Genomic DNA, 27,505 nt, shown 5'->3' on the forward strand with positions numbered 1-27,505 from the left:
TATCATAGTAATAGAAGAGGTACTATCATAGTAATAGAAGAGGTACTATCATAGTAATAGAAGAGGTACTATCATAGTAATAGAAAAGGTACTATCATAGTAATAGAAGAGGTACTATCATAGTAATAGAAGAGGTACTATCATAGTAATAGAAGAGGTACTATCATAGTAATAGAAGAGGTACTATCATAGTAATAGAAGAGGTACTATCATAGTAATAGAAGAGGTACTATCATAGTAATAGAAAAGGTACTATCATAGTAATAGAAGAGGTACTATCATAGTAATAGAAGAGGTACTATCATAGTAATAGAAGAGGTACTATCATAGTAATAGAAGAGGTACTATCATAGAAATAGAAGAGGTACTATCATAGTAATAGAAGAGGTACTATCATAGTAATAGAAGAGGTACTATCATAGTAATAGAAGAGGTACTATCATAGTAATAGAAGAGGTACTATCATAGAAATAGAAAAGGTACTATCATAGTAATAGAAGAGGTACTATCATAGTAATAGAAGAGGTACTATCATAGTAATAGAAGAGGTACTATCATAGAAATAGAAAAGGTACTATCATAGTAATAGAAGAGGTACTATCATAGTAATAGAAGAGGTACTATCATAGTAATAGAAGAGGTACTATCATAGTAATAGAAGAGGTACTATCATAGTAATAGAAAAGGTACTATCATAGTAATAGAAGAGGTACTATCATAGTAATAGAAGAGGTACTATCATAGAAATAGAAAAGGTACTATCATAGTAATAGAAGAGGTACTATCATAGTAATAGAAGAGGTACTATCATAGTAATAGAAGAGGTACTATCATAGTAATAGAAGAGGTACTAGCATAGTAATAGAAGAGGTACTATCATAGTAATAGAAGAGGTACTATCATAGAAATAGAAAAGGTACCATGATAGTAATAGAAGAGGTACTATCATAGTAATAGAAGAGGTACTATCATAGTAATAGAAGAGGTACTAGCATAGTAATAGAAGAGTGCACAGTCACAATCTAAGACTTTCCCAGCATTACTATGCACACACTGGCAATGCGGTAAAAGCTGTCCATTCAACTGCATCGACGATTATTAACGATATTAAAACACTGCTGCTTTGCGGCAAATTCACTGAGGCAACTCACCCAATCAGCTCGGTATTTGATGGGGATCGCCGTTGTCGTTTGCCCTCCGAATTCAAATTAGTTTGCCCTCCATTGGTAGTTTTCTGTTCTCAGTAACGCTCCCTGCTTTTTGGAGTGTTTTCTCTGGTTCTCTGTGGTCCAGTTTTGTACGGTCGGTTCCGGACTTAGCGGACTGGGAGCGAGGTACAACTACGACGCTCCTCAGCGGAGAGAGAAGGTCAGGTGGTCACGGGCCAGGCTTTTCTACTCAAGCACCTGAAGTGGGAGAGTTGGATAGTGGCTCACATTAAAAACGTAGATAACCTGCCGTGATTGTGAACTATATTCTACTATAAACCGTCAGATATGCCTAAATACTTTTTTTTCCCTTTTTCAAACGGATAGCCCCATATGGACCAACACAATTGGCTTTCCTACAAGACTGCGGTCACAATTTGGTAGCCATTTCCTAAACTATCCTGGTTAAGGGTAACAGGCCGACAAAATCCATCTGCTACTCGGTCAGTCTATGGCACAACGGAAACTGCCACTCCGTCACAACCTATCTGTCGTCCTTCGGCTCGACGGCTGGGTGCTTCTCCAGACCAGTGTTGTGCTGAGATGTACTGCATGCACCTACACGTAGTGCCGGTAGAGGGCGACAAAACGCAACACTTGCCACTTGCTGCAATTACACTGAAGGGATAGTTCACACAAATTAGAAGGTCTATAAAGTTTAAGGTCCAATTAAAACGATTTGTTTACTTCTTCAGTTCACTTTATTGGCCTTTGGAGGAATATGTCTCACATTATCGAGGACTGACGTTACAAAAGACAATCAATATTTACAGACAACAGGTCATACAAGTGACATGAATAACTAAGCAGAGAACATCAGGAAGTAGAGTGTCTTATTGATACCTAATAATGCCAGCCTTTATTGCTATAGACCAATAAGAAATTACAGTGATATCAACATACATTATGATTATTTATGATTACTTATCAATACCATATGCATTTCGCTGCAGCTAGCGACTGGAACGAGCTGCAACTAACACTCAAACTGGACAGTTTTATCTCAATCTCTTCATTCAAAGACTTAATCATGGACACTCTTACTGACAGTTGTGGCTGCTTTGCCTGATGTATTGTTCTGTCTACCTTCTTGCCCTTTGTGCTGCTACCATGTTTTGCGGTTGCCATGTTGTGTTGCTACCATGTTGTGTTGTCATGTGTTGCTGCCTTGCTATGTTGTTGTCTTAGGTCTCTCTTATGTAGTGTTGTCTGTCTTGTCGTGATGTGTGTTTTGTCCTATATATATATATATATTGTCCTATATATATATATATATATAAGCCCCCGTCCCTGCAGGATGCCTTTTAGAGACTGCCTTGGCACTTTGTTTTGGTACACTAGCCAGATGACATGAGGTCCATCGAAAAGACACTAAGCCGCATGGCCTTAGACCTCTGTAGCTCAGTTGGTAGAGCATGGCGCTTGCAATGCCAGGATAGTGGGTTCAATTCCCAGGGCCACCTTTACATAAAATGTATGCACGCATTAATGTCAGTCACTTTGGTTAAACACATCAGCTAAATGGCATGTATTATTGGACTTGACATAATAATGGGAACTTAACAGACAGTATTATAACAGAGAAACTATTGAATTTGATTAAACATCTTTCAAGACCAGAAGTGAAATGAGCTACCTAGCGGCTCAGAACGAGTGTGACAGAGACCAACATGATGGAACAGAGATACGAGGAGAGGGATAGAGGATGGCCCCTGCTCGCGGCGGTGGTGGTGGTAACTATAGGTGGAGTCACGGTGATGCTGTTCTCAGTGATGACATTGGTGACTGGTGGCTGGACAGTGGTATCCACTGTCACTCTGATGGACCTGAAACAGGTCCCCACGTTCCCTGCGCCATCCACCGCCACCAGCTCTACCTCCGGGGAACAGCAGGAGGCGCTGTAGGCTGCCAGAGTCACGGTCATATTCCCCGCACCCTCCACCGTGGTGGTGGTGTTGAGGGTTCCGTTGCCCTGGCGCAGGGTGACGCGCTCGATGCCCGTCCCATTGCCGTCCGTCAGGTTGGCAGAGAGCTCCCACATGGACAGGCTGCAGTCGTCAGAACAATTGGCTGTTACGCTGACCACATCGCACACCGGACGGCTGAAATCTGTCACCTGCAGGGGAGGGGAAAGAATTACATTTTTATTAGGATCCCCATTAGCTGACGCCATGACGTTAGCTAGTCTACCTGGGGTCTGATACATTTAAAAAGACACTAACCTTGGAGGAAAGACATGAGTTTTCCTTTTAATCCCTTATGTCATTCTAGCCTGGGTACCAGTCTGTTTGTGCCATCATTCCACTCCCTGCTACTGCATGTCATGACAAGGAATGGAATGTTGGCACAAAAAGATCTGGGACCAGGCTACTGTAATTCTACCTGTTCACCCAGAACAGAGAAAAAAGAAAAGCAGGCCAACACAGAAACTAAACACCCTGTGTTCCTCAGAGTTACCGGTGAAACAACGGAGAGGCGCAGGACGGCGTAGTTGGTGTCGGTGGCCCCGGGAGACTCAGCCTCGATGGTCAGGGTGACGTCCGTGCCCGACACGGTGTTGGCGGGGGCCGTGAGGGTCACTGTACCGTTGGCACTGACCCCGGTCACTAGCGTCAGGGTTGTAGGGGAAGAGGAGGGGAAGCCCCGGTCATTTGTGGCCCGGATGGTGAAGGATCCGCCTGTCCCGTTGGTTGTCACAGTGAACAGGACTGAAAAGGGTGTTCCAGGCTCCAGGTCACTTTCTGCCTTAGCCTGAAACCAGACAGAACACAACAGAACGTTCAGCCTCAGCCTGAAACCAGACAGAACACAACAGAACGTTCAGCCTCAGCCTGAAACCAGACAGAACACAACAGAACGTTCAGCCTCAGCCTGAAACCAGACAGAACACAACAGAAAGTTCAGCCTCAGCCTGAAACCAGACAGAACACAACAGAACGTTCAGCCTCAGCCTGAAACCAGACAGAACACAACAGAACGTTCAGCCTCAGCCTGAAACCAGACAGAACACAACAGAACGTTCAGCCTCAGCCTGAAACCAGACAGAACACAACAGAACGTTCTTCCTCAGCCTGAAGCCAGGCAGAACACAACAGAACGTTCAGCCTCAGCCTGAAAGCAGACAGGGAAAGGGGGATACCTAGTCAATTGTACAACTGAATGCATTCAACTGAAATGTGTCTTCCACATTTAAGCCAACCCCTCTGAACCAGAGAGGTGCGGGGGGGCTGCCATAATCGACATCCACGTCTTCGGCGCCCAGGGAACAGCGGGTTAACTGCCTTGCTCAGGGGGGAAAATGATTGATTTTTACCTTGGGGATTTAATCCAGCAACCTTCCGGTTACTGGCCCAACACTCTAACCACTAGGCTACCTTCCTCCCACAGAACTTTCTGCCTTAGAACACAACAGAAAAGTCTGCCTTAGCCTGAAAACCAGACAGAACACAGCAAAACAGTCTGCCTCAGCTTGAAACTAGACAGAACCCAACAGAACGTTCAGCCTCAGCCTGAAACCAGACAGAAGACAACAGAATGTTCTGCCTCAGCCTGAAATCAGACATAACACAGCAGAACATTCTGCCTCAGCCTGAAACCAGACAGAAGACAACAGAATGTTCTGCCTCAGCCTGAAATCAGACATAACACAGCTAATAACATAGATTTTTGTGTACTCACTACCCAGTATTGGTAGGCTACAAGTTTCCCCAGGATACCTCCCAACACTAACCATCACAGGGTAAAATGAAAAAATTACCAGACCCAGTGTCAAGGAGCAACTTCAACAACTCTGATTCTTGACATTTGACCTTGGCACTCACCGTCACCATAACAGTGGAGGCTCTGAGGCGGGTGGAGGACTGTCTCTGGAAGCTGTCTGGTAATGCCCTGGTGGTGGCGCTGTTCTCTCCTCTCAGACGCACAACAAACTCCCCATCCGGGATTCTGTCCATGGTAACCAGGAAGTCTCCGCTGCCGACTGATTCCAAGGTTCCACTGACCTCCCCTGACCCCGAGGCCTCAACCAGGGCCACCTCCGTCAGACTCACAGATTCACTCCCCGTCACTGACACCAGCAGGGTGGCATTACACGCCTAGGGGCGGAGAAATGTGGAGTTTAGGAGGTAGCTAATGTATAAGTAGCAAATCACATTATACTTAAAGGCTGCGATAGAAACTTGTAAGTAAAGAACCAAAAAGTTAGGAGTGTTAAATCAACGTCAATGTTAGGAACCACGATGGAGGAACTGATCTACATAGACAGCATTTTGGTGCCCCTGTAAATATCCACCCTGCGTCACTGTGCTCTAACTGGTAACAAACTGTTTGTTTAAATCCTGACTCACTGTCACGCCCTGGCCATAGAGAGGGTTTTGTTCTCTATTTTGGTTAGGCCAGGGTGTGACTAGGGTGGGCGTTCTATGTTCCTTTTTCTATGTTTTTGTATTTCTTTGTTTTGGGCCGAGTATGGTTCCTAATCAGAGACAGCTGTCTATCGTTGTCTCTGATTAGGAATCATACTTAGGCAGCCTTTTCCCCACCTGTGCTTTGTGGGATCTTGTGTTTGTGTAGCTGCCTGTGAGCAGCCCAGAAAGTCACGCTTCGTTTTCTTCTGTATTGTTTTGGTGAGTTTTCATATTTATTAAACATGTGGAACTCTAAGTACGCTGCGCCTTGGTCTACTCCTTTAGACGAACGTGACACTCACCAGCTTGAGGACGGGACTCTAAAACAGCAAAGGCTGGATGAGGTCCCTGGGACACCTCCACAAAGTCAAACAGGAAGTCGATGGCGCTCTGACCTGGAAAGAGAAAGTCAAAGAGCTCTTTGACCTCTGAACATGGAATAAAAGCATACGCTCAACAGTTGTTAATAAAGAATTATAGAGTTTATTTGAAAAATCTCTGAAATTGTGCAAGGCGCAAACAGTTGTAGGTACTCCGTAACAATGTGTTACCCACACACTTCACCTGCCAACCTAAATACAATGTTAACACACTGTTCAGCACACTATTACAAATGGTTGCTCACTTGCCTAATTTCTATGTAATATGCCCTCCAGAAAAGCCAACGTTGTCGCACTCACCTACGACCTTCAGTGAGTAGGGCACAGTTGACGACACACTGATTTCCCATAATCCCGCTTGGCTGTCCAGCCCCAGTGTGAGGAAGTTCCCCACGGTTTTAATCGTTGCCAGAGACCCATTTACCTCCCCGCTACTCTGGGACACACCTGTGGGATGACATCACCATAACCATAGCAACAGAGGTGGGAATTTGCCCCAAGCTACAACAGAAATAAATGTCTAATGATTTGAACAGAGTGCATGTTCGTGATTTCTTAATACCAGGAGGGTAGCTCTCCAGGAACAGGGTTGGAGTTAAAACCTACTGGAGGGTATCTCTCCAGGAACAGGGTTGGAGTTAAAACCGACAGGAGGGTATCTCTCCAGGAACAGGGTTGGAGTTAAAACCTACAGGAGGGTATCTCTCCAGGAACAGGGTTGGAGTTAAAACCTACAGGAGGGTATCTCTCCAGGAACAGGGTTGGAGTTAAAACCTACAGGAGGGTAGCTCTCCAGGAACAGGGTTGGAGTTAAAACCTACTGGAGGGTATCTCTCCAGGAACAGGGTTGGAGTTAAAACCGACAGGAGGGTATCTCTCCAGGAACAGGGTTGGAGTTAAAACCTACAGGAGGGTATCTCTCCAGGAACAGGGTTGGAGTTAAAACCTACAGGAGGGTAGCTCTCCAGGAACAGGGTTGGAGTTAAAACCGACAGGAGGGTATCTCTCCAAGAAAAGGGTTGGAGTTAAAACCTACAGGAGGGTATCTCTTCAGGAACAGAGTTGGAGTTAAAACCTACAGGAGGGTAGCTCTCCAGGAACAGGGTTGGAGTTAAAACCTACAGAAGGGTAGCTCTCCAGGAATAGGGTTGGAGTTAAAACCTACAGGATGGAATCTCTCCAGGAACAGGGTTGGAGTTAAAACCTACTGGAGGGTAGCTCTCCAGGAACAGGGTTGGAGTTAAAACCTACAGGAGGGTATCTCTCCAGGAACAGGGTTGGAGTTAAAACCTACAGGAGGGTATCTCTTCAGGAACAGAGTTGGAGTTAAAACCTACAGGAGGGTAGCTCTCCAGGAACAGGGTTGGAGTTAAAACCTACAGAAGGGTAGCTCTCCAGGAATAGGGTTGGAGTTAAAACCTACAGAAGGGTATCTCTCCAGGAACAGGGTTGGAGTTAAAACCTACAGGAGGGTATCTCTCCAGGAACAGGGTTGGAGTTAAAACCTACAGGAGGGTAGCTCTCCAGGAACAGGGTTGGAGTTAAAACCGACAGGAGGGTATCTCTCCAGGAAAAGGGTTGGAGTTAAAACCTACAGGAGGGTATCTCTCCAGGAACAGAGTTGGAGTTAAAACCTACAGGAGGGTAGCTCTCCAGGAACAGGGTTGGAGTTAAAACCTACAGAAGGGTAGCTCTCCAGGAATAGGGTTGGAGTTAAAACCTACAGGAGGGAATCTCTCCAGGAACAGTGTTGGAGTTAAAACCTACAGGAGGGTAGCTCTCCAGGAACAGGGTTGGAGTTAAAACCTGCAATAGGATGTCTCTCCAGGAAAAGGGTTGGAGAGACCCGGTTTACATATATCCAGGAAGTCCTATTGAAATCCGAAGACCAATTTTACAACAGAGACTTTGTGATGAGAGATTTTAATGTCAATGAGACTCCCCTGGTTAAATAAAAATGATAAATGAAAAATCTGTGGAATACCTGAGGGGCTGGTGAGAGTGAAGGAGAGGGAGCTTCCTGTAACATAAGCAGTCAGGTTTCTCACAGACTCATCTACAGTGAAGGAGAAATTATCAGCCCTTCCTGGACTCCGCACAGCCTGTAGAATGGTCACCTGAAAGAAAGAAAGAAAGAAGGAGAGGAGTAGAGAGAGAGAAAGAGAGATGGTGGGTGAAAAATGGCAGATGCATCTTTCAGAAGCAACTCTCCCAGGGTGACATGTTGCTGCACTACAGAAGCCTCGTCTTGGAACATGGCCATTGGGGCTAGGCTCGGTCCAACATCACAAGGTTGGGACAACGTCTTAATAAACGAGTGAAAACTTTTGAAAATAAATAAAATCATTGGACCAGTGCTGATACCTTGTTTAGAATTGTTCCACATTTATGCAAAGAGTTATGGGATATTAGAACTCTCTTGTCCCAACCTTCACATTGTGGACCTAGCGTTACCCTAATGTTTACTATTGGTGTCAAGGTTACCAATGAAGAGCTGGAGGATTCCACAATGATGCTGGTGGCCTTGGGCAATTCTGTCTTGGTGACCTGTATGGCCTGGCCACCTGAGGCCTGGGACAGCTCCATGTAGAGCTGGGAGTCTGACTCTACCATCCGACTGTGCTGGACCTGTCCTTGGCCCTGGTCACTAGCCCTCCTACGACGGAGCCCCAAAGAGCCAGTTAGGAAGAAGGACACCTGGGGGCGGGGCGGGGGAAGAGAGAGAGGATATATAGTGAAAAGTAAAGGAATTTGATGATCTCTCTACGATTGTGAAGGTCAATAAGTCCAAAGGCAATGGAAAAGACAGAGGAAAATGTAAATATTGCCGGTTAATGTTGCTTGTGACATAAAGTATAACAAGGCCCAGCTACTCACCACTGACTTAGTGCGTTCTATGAGAGCGATCACCGTGCCCATTAGGTTCAAGTCTTTTGCGGGGCATCGGTGAAAAGGAAGATCTCTGAAGAGGGGGTGCACCAGTTAAAGCCACCTGTAGAAAGCACAGGGGACACAGTCACACTAGCACACCACTAGAATGTATTGGGAATGCATTCTGTGTTGAACTGGCAGCTGGAAGGCAAATTCAAAAATACAAATTCATAACAGTTATATACAGTCTTATTTGGGTTGTACATGCCTGTCCAACACTACAGGTTTGTCAGTCACTGTACCTGAAGTCCTGATAGACTCATCTCTGGGAAATCCCCTCCTCCATCAGCACTCAGTGCATTGATCTGGGCCTTAAAGACATCTGGGTCCGTGGTCCGCATCAGGGGCCCAAAGTCTTGTGGCACAAAAATAATAGGATAGGACAAGGTCCATGTCATATGCGTTATCCATGTCATGCGCGTATAAGCCTTTTCAAACTATTTAACCTTATGTATTAGCAAACATATCATGACGTTAGCGATAGTCAAAATCTGTTACATTTGTGAACGTCTAAATCATTATTTGGCCCATTTAAGCAGCATGCGTCCCTCCTACAGACAAGGGGAGAAGGGCTAGGTAAAGGGCTCCATTTTGTTGTTCTGAACATATGCAATGTGTCTGCCTCTGATGTAAAACAAATGTTTGACTTCCACAGAAAATTACTTCCTTACCTGTTTTAGGTTTAACCTGTTGAGGATAGGGGGCAGTATTTGCACGGCCGGATAAAAAATGTACCCGATTTAATCTGGTTACTACTCCTGCCCAGAAACTAGAATATGCATATAATTGTTTGATTTGGATAGAAAACACCCTAAAGTTTCTAAAACTGTTTGAATGGTGTCTGTGAGTATAACAGAACTCATTTGGCAGGCCAAAACCTGAGAAGATTCCAAACAGGAAGCGCTCTCTCTGACTATTTATTGGCCTTCTTGATCATCTCTAACCAAAACAGGGGATCTCTGGCATAACGTGACATTTTCTAAGCTCCCATAGGCTCTCAGAAGGCGCCAGAACGATGAATGGTGGCTTTGCAGGCCCTGGCTGAAAAACATTAGCGCATTTGGATAATGGTCGATCTGAGGACAATGAGACTGGAGGCGCGTGCACGAGCCGACACCATGTTTACTTTCTCTCTCTTTGAACGAAAAAAACGACTCCCGGTCGGAATATTATCGCTTTTTTTTGCGAGAAAAATAGCATAAAAATTGATTTTAAACAGCGTTTGACATGCTTCGAAGTACGGTAATGGAATATTTTGAATTTTTTTGTCACGAAACGCGTCGGGCCCGTCACCCTTCTTTACCCTTCAGATAGTGTCTTGAACGCATGAACAAAACGCCGCTATTTGGATATAACTATGGATTATTTGGAACCAAACCAACATTTGTTATTGAAGTAGAAGTCCTGGGAGTGCATTCTGACGAAGAACAGCAAAGGTAATCAAACTTTTCTAATAGTAAATCGGAGTTTGGTGAGTACCACACTTGGTGGGTGTCAAAATTGCTAGCCTGTGATGGCCGGGCTATCTACTCAGAATATTGCAAAATGTGCTTTCACCGAAAAGCTATTTTAAAATCGGACATAGCGAGTGCATAAAGGAGTTCTGTATCTATAATTCTTAAAATAATTGTTATGTTTTTTGTGAACGTTTATCGTGAGTAATTTAGTAAATTCACCGGAAGTGTTCGGTGGGAATGCTAGTCACATGCTAATGTAAAAAGCTGTTTTTTATATAAATATGAACTTGATTGAACAAAACATGCATGTATTGTATAACATAATGTCCTAGGATTGTCATCTGATGAGGATCATCAAAGGTTAGTGCTGCATTTAGCTGTGGTTTGGGTTTATGTGACATTATATGCTAGCTTGAAAAATGGGTGTCTAATTATTTCTGGCTGGGTACTCTGCTGACATAATCTAATGTTTTGCTTTCGTTGTAAAGCCTTTTTGAAATCGGACAGTGTGGTTAGATAAAGGAGAGTCTTGTCTTTAAAATGGTGTAAAATAGTCATATGTTTGAGAAATTGAAGTAATAGCATTTCTAAGGTATTTGAATATCGCGCCACGGGATTACACTGGCTGTTGAGTAGGTGGGACGCAAGCGTCCCACTGGCCCAGAGAGGTTAAGGAAGTGTGTAGGTCACATTTTTTTATCATAGAGCTATGAGATTTTAGATCCGCCTGCTTGAGACAAAAATCAGCGATTGCATTGCCATGTCCGTGCGGTGAAGCAGTCCAGTTGGATAAATGTTTTTCGAAGGACCGCCCCTTTGACATAACGTTGCAGTGAAGTGAAATACATGGATGTAATGATGCAGCCGAACCACCAGAGGGAGGCAAATACACATTTATTCAACAGAGGACATTTACACGGTCCTAGGAAGGTCTGGATGGCTGTCTTCTGATTTTTAAAACAGTAGAAAATCAATAAAATAAGTCATGTAAACATTACCATATTTTTTTGTTATTCGAGTGTCCGATTCCAGGGATTGTCAGCCAGGTTGCATCATGTCTGCATCCCAAATCACACCCTGCTCTCCACATTGTGCACTACTTTGGATCAGGGCCCATAGGGTACATGATACCATTCGGAGTGCATCCCATCTCTCACCTGGGTCATTGAAGGGGACCAAGATGTAGGCTGAGGGTTCGTCTGGCGTTCCTCTCTTGCTGTCGATGATGAGCGACGTCGTCTCCCTTACTGCTGCGATGTCGTCCGACATGCTGCCGGTGGTGTCGATCACAAAACACAGAACTCTAGATCCATTCCTAGAGATCCCCATCATCCTGAGAGAGTGAGAGAAAGAAGGAGTGCGAGAGAGGAATCTCTTTATGTGTTGTGCAGTGCAAAAGTTGTTGCACATGTGCAACAGGGCAGAGGCAGATAAATGTGCTTGAAGAAAAGGACTAGGGCTAGGATGGACTGTAAGTTAGGTTCAGGACTTTTTGGTCGATGGGCCCTGGCTGTCCCACGGAAGATCAAGGGTGGAGGTTCCAGCGGAGGACGGCATTCTCCAAAGGTCAGAGAAGGAGGAAGGCGAAGGGTTTGGGTTTGTCTTGCCGACCAGAAGGCATGGGGTTGGAATGCTGGCCACCAGGCGGCATCTTGGAGGTTGCACACTTGCCACAGGAGAGGTACCCGAAGGGCATGGCACGCTGGTCACACAAGAGGAAAGGCACGGGTGTGGCTCGCTGACCACTTGAGAGAGAAGGCCCGGAAGTTGCACACTGACCACTGGTGAGGGAAGCCCATGGGGTGGAACGCTGACCACTGGAGGAGAAAGACCCTGGTGTGGCACAGTGGCCACTTTAGAGGGTAGACCTGGAGTTGGTGGCCCGCTTGCCACAGGAGAAGGGCCTGGAGGTTGTAGAATAACCAAAGGCTGAGGCTGAATGTGATGGGAGCTTGATGGAGGTGATGTCTGCTGTACCAGCTGCTCCAGGAGGTCGCCACGGGATGGGAGCTTATGTTGTTTGTCTGTATTGTCTGGTTGGTTGTTGATGTCTTTTAACATCTCTAGGAGGAGCTGGTATTGAAAGGGGCTGAAGAGTTCTGCCTGTGTTCTGTGTGTGTTTTGAAGGCGTTTGGGGATGACCCCTGCACCTTCTTCTGGTAGGTTGTCTGGTTTCATGGCAGCAGTCTTATCCGGCTCGAAGGGCCATGAAGAAAATAACTAGCCTAGGGTGGACTGTAAAGTTCGGTTCGGGACTGTTAATACCGCTATGGTACATCGGTCAGGATGTTAGAGGAATGAGCAGGAATCAAATGCTTGATTTTATTGCACACACAGATAAATAGAGCACATTTGGTTGTTTGGAGGTTATGGAATCGCTGTGTACTATTTTACCTTTAACTTGTTATATCTCTTTGTATATCCATGTCCTCAGTTTGATAATAATGTCCCTTAGTTGTATTTATCCTAGCAGTGACCTTAGTTTATACATGTTATATGTTAAGTCTATTCCCCATTGTCACCTGGCACTGCTTTGTCATGTCTGCACTTTTATGTGTTTCTAAAGTTTCCTTATTAAATCTCCAGACCACCACATCCTGAAGCACACACTTGTTATCCACATCAATCCTACACTACATGGCAAATGCATGTGGACACCCCTTCAAATGAGTGGATTCGACTATGTCAGCCTGTATAAAATCGAGTACACAGCCACGCAATCTTCATAGACAAACATTGGCAATAGAATGGCTCGTACTGAAGAGCTCAGTGACTTTCAACATGGCACTGTCATAGGATGCCACCTTTCCAACAAGTCAATTAGTCACATTTCTGCCCTTCTAGAGCTGCCCTGGTCAACTGTAAGTGATATTATTGTGAAGTGGAAACATCTAGAAGCAACACTCACTACTGAGTTCCAAACTGCCTCTGGAAGCAACGTCAGCACAAGAACTGTTTGTCGGGAGCTTCATGAAATGGGCTTACATGGTCGAACAGCCACACAAAAGCCTAAGATCACCATGTGCAATGCCAAGCGTCGGCTGGAGTGGTGTAAAGCTCGCCGCCAATGGACTCTGAAGCAGTGTAAACGCATTCTCTGGAGTTATGAATCACGTTTCACCACCTGGCAGTCTGACAGACAAATCTGGGTTTGGCGGATGTTAGGAAAACGCTACTTGCTCCAATGCATAGTGCCAACTGTAAAGTTTTTCATGGTTCGGACTAGGTGTGGAAGAACTTGACTGGCCTGCAAAGAGCTCTGACCTCAACCCCATCGACCACCTTTGGGATTAATTGGAATGCCGACTGCAAGCCAGACTTAATGCCCAACATCAGTGCCCGACCTCTCTAATGCTCTTGTGGCTGAATGGAAACAAGTCCCGCAGGCAATGTTACAAAATCTAGTGGAAAAGTAAAAGAGGAGTGGAGGCTAAAGAAGCAAAGGGGGGGACTAAGTCCATATTAATGTCCATGATTTTGGAATGAGATGTTTGACGATCAAGTGTCCACATAGTTTTGGCCATGTAGTGTATTTCCAAGGTCTTACAAGCAACAACTCAACACATCCATCTTAACTACCTACAGTGCACTTGGAAGTATTCAGACCCCTTCCAATTTTCCACATTTTGTAATGTTACAGCCGTATGCTAAAATTGATTAAATACATGTTTTCCCTCATCAATCTACATACAATACCCCATAATTACAGTGAAAACAGGTTTTTTAGTCTTTTTTGCAAACGTATTCAAAATAAAAATCAGAAAACCTGATTTACATAAATATTCAGACCCTTTGCTATGTGACTCGAAATTGATCTCAGGTGCATCCGGTTTCCATTGATCATCCATGAGCTGTTTCTACAACTTGATTGGAGTCCACCTGTGGTAAATTCAATTGATTGGACATGATTTGGAAAGGCACAAACCTGTCTATATAAGGTCCCACAGCTGACAATGCATGTCAGAGCAAAAACCAAGTCATGAGGTTAAGGAATTGTCCGTAGAGCTCCAAGACAGGATTGTATCGAGGCACAGATATGGGGGAAGGGTACCAAAAAATGTCTGCAGCACTCTAGGTCCCCAACAACACAATGGCCACCATCATTCAAAAGTAAGAAGTTTGAAATCACCAAGACTCTTCCTCGATCTGGCCTATTATGGCATATTATGGTAGATTGGCCAGACGGAAGCCACTCCTCAGCAAAAGGCACATGACATCCTGCTTGAAGTTTGCCAAAAGGCACCTAAAGAACTCTGAGACCATGAGAAACAAGATGCTCTGGTCTGAGGAAACCAAAATTGAACTCTTTAGCCTGAATGCCATAAGTCACGTCTGGAGGAAACCTGCCACCATCCCTACGGTGAAGCATGGTGGTGGCAACATCATGCTGTGGGGGAAGTTTTTCAGCAGCAGGGACTGGGAGACTAGTCAGGATCGAGGGAAAGATGAACAGAGCAAAGTAAAGAGAGATCCTTGATGAAAACCTGCTCAGGACCTCAGACTGGAGCGAAGGTTCACCTTCCAACAGTTCAACGACCCTAAGCACACAGCCAAGACAACGCAGGCGTGGCTTCGGGACAGGTCTCTGAATTTGAGAATAAAGCTGTAATGTAAGAAAATGTGGAAAAAGTAAATGGGTCTGAATACTTTCTGAATGCACTGTAAAGATCTTACAAGCCACACCTTCTTCCAACCCTAGACCTTTTGTTCATGGTCCTTTGAGCCGGATGCCATGACCCTTCACAACAGTGCTTATATGATCAAGTACAATTCCCCACCGTAGGAAGTCTGTGTCCCCGGCAGCCCCTCTGATGTCCTCCAGCAGCTGGCTGGTTGCAGCCACGGCCACCTCTGCAGCTGCAGTGTGCCAGTTGCCATGGCTGGACTCAAGTGAGTCCTTGTTGATCCCACCTGTAGGCTCCTGCCTGCTTGTCTGGTCCGATAAGCCCCCATGGCTGCACTTCCCTGCCAACGGATAGAGATTATCAGGACAATATGATGGTCACTTAGAACTGCTGTCAGGATCTTGTATGTTATTACATTGATGTTTCTTCTCTGCCAGTCAGTCAGTATGCTACTAGCCTGGTCCTACAGATGCCGTATCTTAATTTGATCATCTTGTTGTTACAGGATTTTTCCATGCAAGATTTAAAAAAGCTTCTAAAGTTTGTAATTTCCAGTTTAGACTTGATTTACCCCATCGTAACCCCTTCAAAATAATTTTATTAATTATAATCCACATAATAATTCACATTTCCTGTTTCTGCAGGATTATTTTCCTGCTGTGAGAAACCGGGTCAAATTAAGATAAGGCATCTTTAGGTCTATTCTGTAAGTGTTTTAGCTAACTTCTCATTTAGCTGTTGAGGAGCTGTATAAAGCACATTTGACCAAAGCACATAAAGACATAAAACTAGGTTGATATGCTATTGCTATGCTACCTCCGGTCAATTCACAGTTCACACCTTATTAAAATGAGATTAGTGACTGACTCTACCTTTTGGTTTGATGGAAAAAAAAGGTTCAAGGCTAAAATATCCCGAGGTCAGCTTCTTGTCTCTGATGATGTCTTCTAGGATGTTGTTCTGGCAGTCTTTACCGACACAGCTCCGACATGTGGGCGTGTTCTTATCTGGTGGATAGAGGTTTCACAATATAAACTACATCCTGGTACTTTGCTACACAACACTACTTGATCTAAAACAACTTTTGATGTAAAACACCACTACATCACCATTATTAGGGCAATATGTTGTGACTGCATAAGGCATCATTACATCACCTCTACTAAGGCAGTATGTTGTGACTGCATAAGGCATCATTACATCACCTTTACTAAGGCAGTATGCTGTGACTGCATAAGGCATCATTACATCACCTTTACTAAGGCAGTATGTTGTGACTGCATAAGGCATCATTACATCACCTTTACTAAGGCAGTATGTTGTGACTGCATAAGGCATCATTACATCACCTTTATTAGGGCAATATGTTGTGACTGCATAAGGCACCATTACATCACCTTTACTAAGGCAGTATGTTGTGACTGCATAAGGCATCATTACATCACCTTTACTAAGGCAGTATGTTGTGACTGCATAAGGCAATATTTGATCCGCATCCTGTTGTTTCTGTATAATGAGCAACAGACATGTAATTTTCCTTACAGCATAACATTACCTCTGTTTTGTCAACCACCAATTCAGGACAAAGACCCTATAACAATTGGCATGTGGCTGTTCTTTCAGCAGTATAGTGCACTGGTCTGTATCAGTTTGTTGTCCTGAGATAATTAAACACTTTCTGCATCTATCTTGGCATCCTCTGCACCCTAGTCCCTTTGGTAATCTCCTATTGACAAAATGGTTGAATGTTTAAGGAACGTTGGCGAACCTGAATGTTACACCCTGGTCTCTTCAGAGGAACATCAACCTGCATGCTTTAGTTGGCAATTAGCCATCTTCAAACTTCTCCCCCTCTTTAACACACACCCAGACGCACGCCCTCACAATACCTGCAACAGGGCCGATGTCTGACAAGTCTGATCTGATAAGATTGGAATGGGGAAATCTGTTGCCCAGTTCTATCCAGTTACTGTGACTGTAGAAGTCCTGAAAATATATGAATGACAAGTTATTTAAAATAGTGTTATGACAAATGCCATGTTATTTGTTTATTAATGAGAAAACTGTTTTTAAATGCTTTTTAAAAACTAAATATTTCAGCAAAAGCAATGTCTCTTGTCTTGTGGAGTAAGGAAATAATGAAAATCATTTAAATCACCTGTAAGGTGTGTAAAATGTCTCCCAGCTTCTGTCTTGCTGCCTCAAAGTTCCCTTGCTTGATGCTGGCTTTGACAGAGCTCACACCATCTGTGATGAGTTTCCGCCCCTCCACGAACCTCTCCCCATCAAAGTGGTACTCTTCATCGGACGTGTGACGGAAGTCAACTCCAGCATTTCTCCAGGTGACGTCTGATATGGCACTCAGGAAACTCTTAGCAGACCCCGATGAGGAGCAGGCTAGAGCCAGAGACTCTGCAGTCAGTGGTCCAGGCTACACACACACACACACACACACACACACACACACACACACACACACACACACACACACACACACACACACACACACACACACACACACACACACACACACACACACACTTTAATACACATTGGTATAAAAACAATTTATTTCACTATACTATATACTGTACTACGTTATAAAACACAACACCAATACTTTCTTTACTAAGACAAAGTATAAATATAAAACAGTGACTGTACATGAGTCTGATGTAGTCTTTAGTTTTGTGGCTTTAGTTTACTTACCGGCAGAGTGAAGTCTCTTCCCTCAACAGAGGCTAGTTGCTTGCACACCTTTGCCGTGGTCTGTAAGATGGCTTCCCTAGTGATCTCCAGGTGGTCCATGGAGCTGCCTGAGAGGAGTACCAGGAACCCCTGGACCCCTGTCTGCAGGAGGAGGAGAGAGACTACTGCCAGGACTGATGACATCATCAACCTGTCTTTGGGAGGGAGAGGACAATCAACATGACTTATCATAATATTATAGTTTAATCATACAGTTCCTTCAGAAAGTTTTCACAACCCTTGACCACATTTTGTTTTCTTACAGCCTGAATATAAATGGATAAAAATAGATTTTGTTGCCACTGGTCTACACAGACATTTCCCCATAATGTCAAAGTAAATTTTTTGAAACATATAATTATTCAAACCCTTTTTTATGGTCAAGCCTAAATAAGTTCAGGAATAAGAATGTGCTTAACAAGTCACATAAGTTGCAATAATAGTGTTTAACATGATTTATGAATGACTACCTCATCTCTGTACCCCACACATATAGATAATGGTAAGGTCCCACAGTCGAGCAGTGAGATTCAAACACAGATTCAAGCACAAAGGACCAGGGAGGTTTTCAAATGCTTCGCAAAGAAGGGCATCTATTGGTAGACGGGTATACATAAAAAAAAGTAGACATTGAATATCCCTTTTAAGCATGGTGAAGTTATTAATTACACTTTGGATGGTGTATCAATACACCCAGTCACTACAAAGATACAGACATCCGTCCTAACTCAGTTGCCGGAGCGGAAGGAAACTGCTGAAGGATTTCACCATGAGACCAATGGTGACTTAAAAACAGTTACAGAGTTTAATGGCTGTGACAGAAGAAAATGGAGGATGGATTAACAACATTGTAGTTACTACACAATACTAACCTAATAGACAGAGTGAAAAGAAGGAAGCCTGTACAAAATAAAAATACTCCAAAACATGCATCCTGTTTGTAAAAAGGCACTAAAGTAATACTGCACAAAATGTGAGAAAGCAATTAACTTTTTGTTCTGAATACAGTGTTTTGTTTGGGGCAAATCCAATACAACACATTGCTGAGTAATGCTTAGTGAGCTTGGGCACAGGGACTATGGTGGTCTGCTAGAAACATTACGGTACCATTCTCCATATTTTCAATTAAAGTGGTGGCTGCATCATGTTATGGGAAAGCCTGTAAACGTTAAGGATTGTGGAGGTTTTCAGGATGAAAAAGAAACAGAATGGAGCTACACACAGACAAAATCCTAAAAGAAAACCTGGTTGAGTCTGCTTTCAACCAGACACTGATGAATTCACCTTCAACAGTACAATAACCTAAAACACAAGGCCAAATCTACATTGGAGTTGGTTACCAAGAAGACCGTGAATGTTCCTGAGTCGCCGAGGTACAGTTTTGGTTTAAATCTACTTGAAAATCTATGGCAAGACCTGAAAATGGTTGTCTAGCAATGATCAACAACCAATTTGACAGAGCTTGAAGAATTTTGAAAACAATAAATGGGCAAATATTGCATAATCCAGGCATGGATAGCTTTTAGAGATTTACCCAGAAAGACTCACAGCTGCTTTCACTGCCAAAGTTGTTCGTAACATGTAAATAGCAACATATTCTAACTTTCACAATAAATAACTGTCGGACAACTTGTAATTATTTTATACATGGGATACAACAAATTCAATTATCCTCAATAGAATTTGAAATTGCACACATCATTAGAACATGAGCCCATTTAAACTCTAAATACATGTTAGAGGACTTATGTAATCAATATATATGTGTTTTATTTACCATTATTTTAAAACAAATACTAGAATTTTTCTTCCACTTTGATACGGCAGAGTATTTTGTGTAGATCGTTGACAAAAAATTATGAATCCATTTTAATCCCACCTTGTCCCACTTTGTAACAACAAAATGTTGGAAAAGTCTAGGGGTGTAAATACTTAGAAGGCACTATATATATAGACTTAGACTTTTCCAACATTTTGTTGTTTATATATACACACACATATATATATATACATATAATTATAATATGAATATTATAATACAGTAGTGTTCCGTACATTCATCCAAAATAAGAACAATGTCAGACTAATCCAGAAAGCATCAAATATATACAAGGTCTTTGGTTTTCTGCCTTGTGTTTGTTAGGTAATCCTTCACCATCATATCTTTAGTGCTTTTTATGTTGTGATTTAGAAGAAAATAACATTTGTAACATCAACTGGACCAAGATAGAACTTTTACAACTGTCTGACAACTTCTAATTATTTAATATATCACATACAATGAATTCACTTTCCCTCAATAGAGCTTGAAATAACACACGTAATTAGAATATGAGCCCATTTAAACTGTAAATATTAGCAAAATGTAAAATCCATTTATACACTGAAGTAGTCTTAATAAGCTTTCATTTGTGAAATTTAATTTGTGCAGCAAAGTATACCTTCTAAGTGTGTTCCAATCAGTCAATATCTGTTTCCAAGGACACCTGAGCTGTCACACCCAGACCCCACACAGTGCTCCTATCCTTTTCTTTCCAGCCTTCATAACTACTGCCCACACCCTTATCAACCAAACAGCACATTTGACTACAAAGATCAACAAACTGACCAGTGCCTACCTTGTTATGTCACAGGATCAGAAGTATGTCTCCTATGAAGAGATCTGATTCACACAGATGATGGGTCTCTTTATACAACACAACAAGGAAGTGCCGTGCAACCATGATCTACATGAAAACTTTCACTGTTGTCACCTGTTGCATTGACATGATATCTGTTTATAATCAATGGAAACAGGATGCACCTGAGCTCAATTTCGAGTCTCGTAACAAAGGGTCTGAATTCTTATGTAAATAAGGTATTCATTTTTTTATTAATAAATTTGCAAAATTAAAAAAAAAAAATTGTCATTATGGGGTGTTGTGTGTAGATTGATGAGGAATTTTCTCCACTAATCCTAATCATGATATCATTTTCAAAGATTATAACTTTTTTTTATTCCCAACATATATATATATGTTGGGAATAAACTCAAAAATACTAATTGATATAAAAATAAATATATATATATATTTTCTAAGGTTTCTACAGAAATTGAGAGAATAAAGGGGAAAAGGCCATTCTTGAACATGGGGTGAGACATTCTTACAAATCTGCTGGAGAAGCAGGAAGTGCCGTGCCAACATGATTTACAAGAAACCTTTCACTGTTGTCACGTGTTGCTTTAGAAGGTTATCTTTTTACAGTGGAAATATCTTCGGTTTCATTGTTCTGGTTCCTCAGAAAAGTGACATACAACTGCCATCATGATCTTGTATATTATTACATTGATGTTTCTTCTCTGCCAGTCAGTATACTACTATTATGGTCCTACAGATGCCGTACATTAATATGATCATCCTGTTGTTGCGGGAATTTTTCTGAACAGCAGGAAATACAAACTTGTAGTGTATTCAAGGCTTCTAAAGTTTGTAATTTTAAATCTCAGACTTGATTTGCCCTTATGAAATATGTATCAACCCCTACAAACAAATGTCATTAATTATAATCCACATTTCCTGTTGCTGCAGGATTATTTTCATGCTGTGAGAAATTGGTTCAAATTAAGATACAATATCTTTAGGTCAGTTCTGACATAACATTACTTGTAATTTTCCTTACAGCATAACATGACTCTGTTTTGTCAACCTCCAATTCAGGACAAAGACACTATAACAATTGGCATGTGGCTGTTCTTTCAGCAGTATAGTGCACTGGTCTGTATCAGTTTGTTGTCCTGAGTTGAGTAAACACTTTCTGCATGTATCTTGGCATCTTCTGCACCCTAGTCCCTTTGGTAATCTCCTATTGACAAAACAGTTGAATGTTTAAGGAATGTTGGCGAACCTGAATGTTACACCCCTGGTCTCTTCAGAGGAACATCAACCTGCATGTTTCAGTTGGCAATTAGTCATCTTCAAACTCATTCAGCCATTTTCAAACTACTCCCGTCTTTAACACACACCCAGACGCACACCCTCGTAATACCTGCAACAGGGCCGATGTCCGACACGTCTGATCTGATGAGATTGGAATTGGGAAATCTGTTGCCCAGTTCTATCCAGTTACTGTGACTGTAGAAGTCCTGAAAATATAACAATGACAAGTTGTTTAAAATAGTGTTATGACAAATGCCATGTTATTCATTTATTAATGAGAATAAACCATTTTTAAATACTTTTAGCAAAACTAATATTTCAACAAAAGCAATGTCTCTCTTTGTCTTGTGGAGTAAGGAGATAATGAAAATCATTTAAATCACCTGTAAGGTGTGTAAAATGTCTCCCAGCTTCTGTCTTGCTGCCTCAAAGTTCCCTCGCTTGATGCTGGCTTTGACAGAGCTCACACCATCTGTGATGAGTTTCCGCCCCTCCACGAATGTCTCCCCATCAAAGTGGTAGTCTCCATTGAACATGTGACGGAAGTCAACTCTGGCATTTCTCCAGGTGACGTCTGACACACACACACACACACACACACACACACACACACACACACACACACACACACACACACACACACACACACACACACACACACACACACACACACATTAATAACTAATTAATTATTCTACTATATAGTGTACTACATTAGAAAACATAACACCAATACTTTCTTTACTATGACAAAGTATAAATATAAAACAGCGACTGTATATCAGTCTGATGTACTTCGTTTCGTGGCTTTAGTTTACTTACCGTCAGAGTGAAGTCTCTTCCCTGGATTGTGCAACATTTGCCCATTGTTCTTTTCTAAATTCTTCAGGCTCTGTCAAATCGGTTGTTGATCAATGCTAGACAACCATTTTCAGGTCCTGCCATACATTTTCAGCAGATTAAACCCTTGTGTTGTCTTAAGGGCAAAAAATGAACCGCCACTAGGTTTAGCAGCAGAGAAAACCCCCGAAATGATATTTTTCAACTTGAAATTTGATGACTTTTCCTAGAGTGACCCCAACATTAGAAAAAGTGAAACATCGCCTTTGTTCATATTTCAATGAAAGCTGTACATCACCAGGGTACAAAGATGACACATTTGGAGGGTTTCCGTAAATATGGAGACAACTGGAAAAGGATGGATGAGATTGACCTGCGTGCCTACATAGGGCTGCTAATCTTAGTGGGTGTGTATAGGTCCCGAGGCGAGGCTACATGTAGTCTCTGGGATGCAGAGATTGAAGGGTGATTTTCCGTGCCACGATGCCACTGAACGTATTTCACACTTTCTCAAGAATGCTACGATTTGATAACCGCGAGTCAAGACCTGCAAGACGTGTGAGAGACAAACTGGTGGCCATAAGAGAGGTCTGGGAGAAGTGGGTGGAGCGCCTGCCATACCTCTACAACCCTGGGCCTGAAGTAACAGTGGATGAGCAACTGGTTCCATTCTGAGGTACATTTTGTTTTCTTCATATCTGCAATGTAAGTGATTTTCACTGTTAATTGTATTATGCATTGCTGTAATATTATTGATTTATGTGATACTAATTACTGATAGGAATCTCTTTTGTCAAAAGTTCGCTGTCCTTTCTGGCAGTATATGCCCAGCAAGCCAGCAAACTATGGAATCAAGATATTGGTGGCCTGTGACGCACAATCCAGCTATGCTTGGAAGATGCAAGTCTACACAGGGAAGCCGACCAGTGGAGGCCCGGAGAAGAACCAGGGGATGCGGGTTGTGCTTGATGTGACAGATGGACTGAGGGGGCACAATGTCACGTGTGACAATTTCTTCACCTCTTATGACCTCAGCCAGCAGCACCTGAAGAGGAAGATCACCATGGTTGGCACAGTTAGAAAGAACAAGCCTGAGCTCCCCCCTGTACTCCTTACAACAAGGGGGAGAGAGGCCTTCTCATCAAAGTTTGCTTTCACCCCACCACCACTCTAGTTTCTTACCTCCCAAAGAGGAACAATAATGTGGTCCTCCTGAGCACACTGCACAAAACGGCTGAGATCAGTGACCTTGAGGACAGGAAGCCAGCCATCATCCTGGACTACAACCACAGCAAAGGAGGCGTGGACAACCTGGGCAAGGTCATTGGAACTTACAGTTGCAGGTGGACGACTGCCCGCTGGCCCCTGGTCATCTTCCATAACATCATTGATGTGTGCTCTTACAATGCCTTCTTGATATGAACAAGATCAACTCTATCTGGATGCCTGATAAGCCGAACAAGAGGAGGGTGTTCCTGGAGCAGCTGGGAAAGGCACTTGTAACCCCATACATTCAAAGAAGGGAGCACCCCCCCCCCCCACAGAAGCCTCTGCAGCGCTTGTGAAAGCTGTTAATGGGGCTGAATCTTGTCCTGATCCACCTGAGGCTGCAGCTGGGGCAGGCAAGAGGAGGAAGAGATGCCAAGTCTGCCCCCCAAAGAAGGACTGTATAACAAATACTATGTGCTGCACATGTGAGAAATACATCTCCAAAGTCCATGCACACACACTTGCATACTGCCATACATGTGCTAATTAGAGTTGATTGATTTATGTTCTTCACGTTATTGTTTTGTATCTATTATCTTATTCTTATTTATTGTTTTTGTTTATACACCTTGTGGGTGGGGGCAATGGTTAAAAAAATGGGAGAAGACTAGTATTTTGTATTTGAATTCCTCATTGTACAGTATATAAGAATATATCACTATGCTGCCAAAAAAGTTCAAGACTGTTATTGTTTCCCTTCAATAAAATGCATTCAAAACTACTTTCAACACATTTCTGCTACTTTCTTAGTGCTATCTCTTGCTACAAAAATGTATGTTTACACCTATGCAGTACCTTTAGCAATAGGGTTCCTCAGGCGAGCAGTGAGTTTCAAACACAGATTCAACCTAACTCAGTGACTAAAAATGTCAATATAATCCATTTTAAATACAGGCTGTAACACAAGAACATTTTTAAAAAGTCAAGGGGTTTGAATACTTTCTGAAAACACTAATTCATCTGGTCCTAATGTTGACAGTGAACATGCTGACTCCAGTAACCTGTCTGGTCTATTTTCACGGCCGGTGGCCGGTGGCCGATTCACGGCTGGTGGCCGGTGGCCGATTGGTTGCTGGTTCGGGTCCTTGTTTTGACTTGGTGGGAGATCTGTTGTTGTACCTTTGGGCAGGGCATTGACCCTGGCTGCTTCTGTGGGTCGCTCTGGATGAGAGTCTGTTTGATGACTGAATGTAATGTAATGGAAATGTTGAGTGGTTCACTGCAGGTAGATTGTTTTAATATTCAAGATATATATATTTTTTTATTATGCATGCAGCTTTTAAAAATAAATATTCAGAACATCAAATAGGCTTTTCCAAATTCTGCAGTCTACCTGCGAAGAAATGTGTCCACTCATCTGGGACACAGTGTGTAAGTACAATACAACAACATGCCACTCTAATGCTGAATTCAGTAAAGGTGGACAAGGACTGCCATTCCCTTGCGGACCTGATGGTTTGTGACCGAAAGAGCAGGAGATGCATGGTGCAGAGAAGTGATAAATACCCTGATGTAACGGAGGTCAGACGACACTTAGAACAACAGATTGAACACTTTGAAGAACCTTACGAAAAAATGGAAGAGACTGAAAATGAGATTGACATTGAAGAATTAGTAACATGTACATTGCCCATGTGTGGTTTTCTTACATTGTAGTTGGAGAAGTTGGAGTCCCTCACTGCCCATTCCTGCATTGTTTCCTCACCATCTTAAACGTCCATTTCAAAAAATGTAGAACTAAGAACAGATATAGCCCTTGGTTCACTCCAGACCTGACTGCATTCAACCAGCACAAAAATATCCTGTGGTGGACTGCACTAGCATCGAATAGCCCCCACGATATACAACTATTCAGGGAAGTCAGGAACCAATACACGCAGTCATTTAGGAAAGTAAAGGCTAGCTTTTCCAAACAGAAATTTGCATCCTGTAGCTCTAACTCCAAAAAGTTTTGGGACACTGTAAAGTCCATGGAGAATAAGAGTACCTCTTCCCAGCTGCCCACTGCACTGAGGCAAGGAAACACTGTCACCACCAATAAATCCATGATAATCGAGAATTTCAATAAACATTACTCTACGGCTGGCCATGCTTTCCTCCTGGCTACCCCAACCCCGGCCAACAACTCCGCACCTCCACAGCTACTTGCCCAAGCCTCCCAGCTTCTCCTTCAACCAAATCACGATAGCAGATGTTCTGAAAGAGCTGCAAATCCTGGACCCGTACAAATCAGCTGGGCTAGACAATCTGGACCGTCTCTTTCTAAAATTACCCGCCGCCATTGTTGCAACACCTATTACCAGTCTGTTCAACCTCTCTTTCGTATCGTCTGAGATCCCTAAAGATTGAAAAGCCGCCGCGGTCCTCCCCCTCTTCAAAGGGGGGGACACTCTAGACCCAAACTGTTATAGACCTATATCCATCCTGCCCTGCCTTTCTAATGTCTTCGAAAGCCAAGTTAACAAACAGTTCACTGACCATTTCGAATCCCACCGTACCTTCTCCGCTGTGCAATCCGGTTTCCGAGCTGGTCACAGGTGCTCCTCAGCCATGCTCAAGGTCCTAAACGATATCATAACCGCCATCAATAAAAGACAGTACTGTGCAGCCGTCTTCATCGACCTGGCCAAGGCTTTCAACTCTGTCAATCACCGTATTCTTATTGACAGACTCAACAGCCTTGGTTTCTCAAATGACTGCCTAGCCTGGTTCACCAAATTCTTCTCAGATAGAGTTCAGTGTGTCAAATCAAAGGGCCTGTTTTCCGGACCTCTGGCAGTCTCTATGGGGGTACCACAGAGTTCAATTCTCTGGCCGACTCTTTTCTCTGTATATATAAACGATGTTGCTCTTGCTGCGGGTGATTCCCTGATCCACCTCTACGCAGATGACACCATTCTGTATATATCTGGCCCTTCTTTGGACACTGTTTTAACAAACCTCCAAACGAGCTTCAATGCCATACAACACTCCTTCTGTGGCCTCCAACTGCTCTTAAACACAAGTAAAACTAAAATGCTAAACTAAACTAAACTAAAGAAAAACTAAACTAAAACTAAATGCATGCTTTTCAACCGATCACTGCCCGCACCTGCCCGCCCGACTAGCATCACTACTCTGGACGCTTCTGACTTAGAATATGTGGACAACTGCAAATACCTAGGTGTCTAGCTAGACTGTAAACTCTCCTTCCGGACTCATATTAAACATCTCCAATCCAAAATTACATCTACAATCGGCTTCTTATTTCGCAACAAAGCCTCCTTCACTCACGCTGCTAAACATACCCTCGTAAAATTGACTATCCTACAGATCCCCAACTTCGGCGATGCCATTTACAAAATTCAAATCAAATCAAATGTATTTATATAGCCCTTCTTACATCAGCTGATATCTCAAAGTGCTGTACAGAAACCCAGCCTAAAAACCCAAACAGCAAGCAATGCAGGTGTAGAAGCACGGTGACTAGGAAAAACTCCCTAGAAAGGCCAAAACCCAGGAATAAACCTAGAGAGGAACCAGGCTATGAGGGGTGGCCAGTCCTCTTCTGGCTGTGAAGGGTGGAGATTATAACAGCACATGGCCAAGATGTTTAAATGTTCATAAATGACCAGCATGGTCAAATAATAATATTCACAGTTGTCGAGGGTGTAACAAGTCAGCACCTCAAGAGTAAATGTCATTTGGCTTTTCATAGCCGATCATTGAGAGTATCTCTACCGCT

At 43.0% G+C, this 27,505-nt stretch overlaps 2 protein-coding genes across 2 annotated transcripts; both read right to left on the reverse strand.

The window, feature by feature from the left end:
- Positions 1 to 1,890: 1,890 nt before the first annotated feature.
- On the reverse strand, positions 1,891 to 8,607 carry LOC123739532 (von Willebrand factor A domain-containing protein 7). The gene is made up of 7 exons (XM_045713870.1): positions 8,479 to 8,607; positions 7,979 to 8,111; positions 6,295 to 6,441; positions 5,906 to 6,009; positions 5,030 to 5,302; positions 3,666 to 3,959; positions 1,891 to 3,324 (listed from the first exon to the last, which is right to left on the reverse strand). The coding sequence occupies exons 1-7, from the start codon at positions 8,605 to 8,607 to the stop codon at positions 2,845 to 2,847; spliced, it is 1,560 nt and encodes a 519-aa protein (XP_045569826.1). The 3' UTR covers positions 1,891 to 2,844.
- Positions 8,058 to 22,546, reverse strand: LOC106590830 (von Willebrand factor A domain-containing protein 7-like). The gene is made up of 13 exons (XM_045713876.1): positions 22,495 to 22,546; positions 22,056 to 22,246; positions 21,782 to 21,878; positions 17,717 to 17,910; positions 17,166 to 17,438; positions 16,897 to 16,993; positions 15,880 to 16,014; positions 15,161 to 15,347; positions 11,540 to 11,715; positions 9,168 to 9,280; positions 8,872 to 8,986; positions 8,479 to 8,691; positions 8,058 to 8,111 (listed from the first exon to the last, which is right to left on the reverse strand). Exons 1-11 carry the CDS (start codon positions 22,529 to 22,531, stop codon positions 8,879 to 8,881), a joined length of 1,608 nt encoding a protein of 535 aa, XP_045569832.1. The 5' UTR covers positions 22,532 to 22,546; the 3' UTR covers positions 8,058 to 8,111; positions 8,479 to 8,691; positions 8,872 to 8,878.
- Between the last annotated feature and the right edge of the window lie 4,959 nt (positions 22,547 to 27,505).

Source organism: Salmo salar, unplaced genomic scaffold, assembly GCF_905237065.1.
Source record: "Salmo salar unplaced genomic scaffold, Ssal_v3.1, whole genome shotgun sequence".
Classification (NCBI taxonomy): domain Eukaryota; kingdom Metazoa; phylum Chordata; class Actinopteri; order Salmoniformes; family Salmonidae; genus Salmo; species Salmo salar.

Coding starts and splice junctions, on each gene's coding strand:
- LOC123739532 (XM_045713870.1), bottom strand. CDS start 8,607: ATGGTAGAGTCAGACTCCCAGCTCTACATGGAGCTGTCCCAGGCCTCA. Junction 8,112..8,478: donor AATCCTCCAGCTCTTCATTG/GTAACCTTGACA, acceptor TCTTTCTTTCAG/GTGACCATTCTACAGGCTGT. Junction 6,010..6,294: donor CTACTCACTGAAGGTCGTAG/GTGAGTGCGACA, acceptor TTCTCTTTCCAG/GTCAGAGCGCCATCGACTTC.
- LOC106590830 (XM_045713876.1), bottom strand. CDS start 22,531: ATGTTGCACAATCCAGGGAAGAGACTTCACTCTGACG. Junction 17,439..17,716: donor GAAGAGACTTCACTCTGCCG/GTAAGTAAACTA, acceptor GTGTGTGTGTAG/CCTGGACCACTGACTGCAGA. Junction 11,716..15,160: donor GGGGACACAGACTTCCTACG/GTGGGGAATTGT, acceptor TCACTCTCTCAG/GATGATGGGGATCTCTAGGA.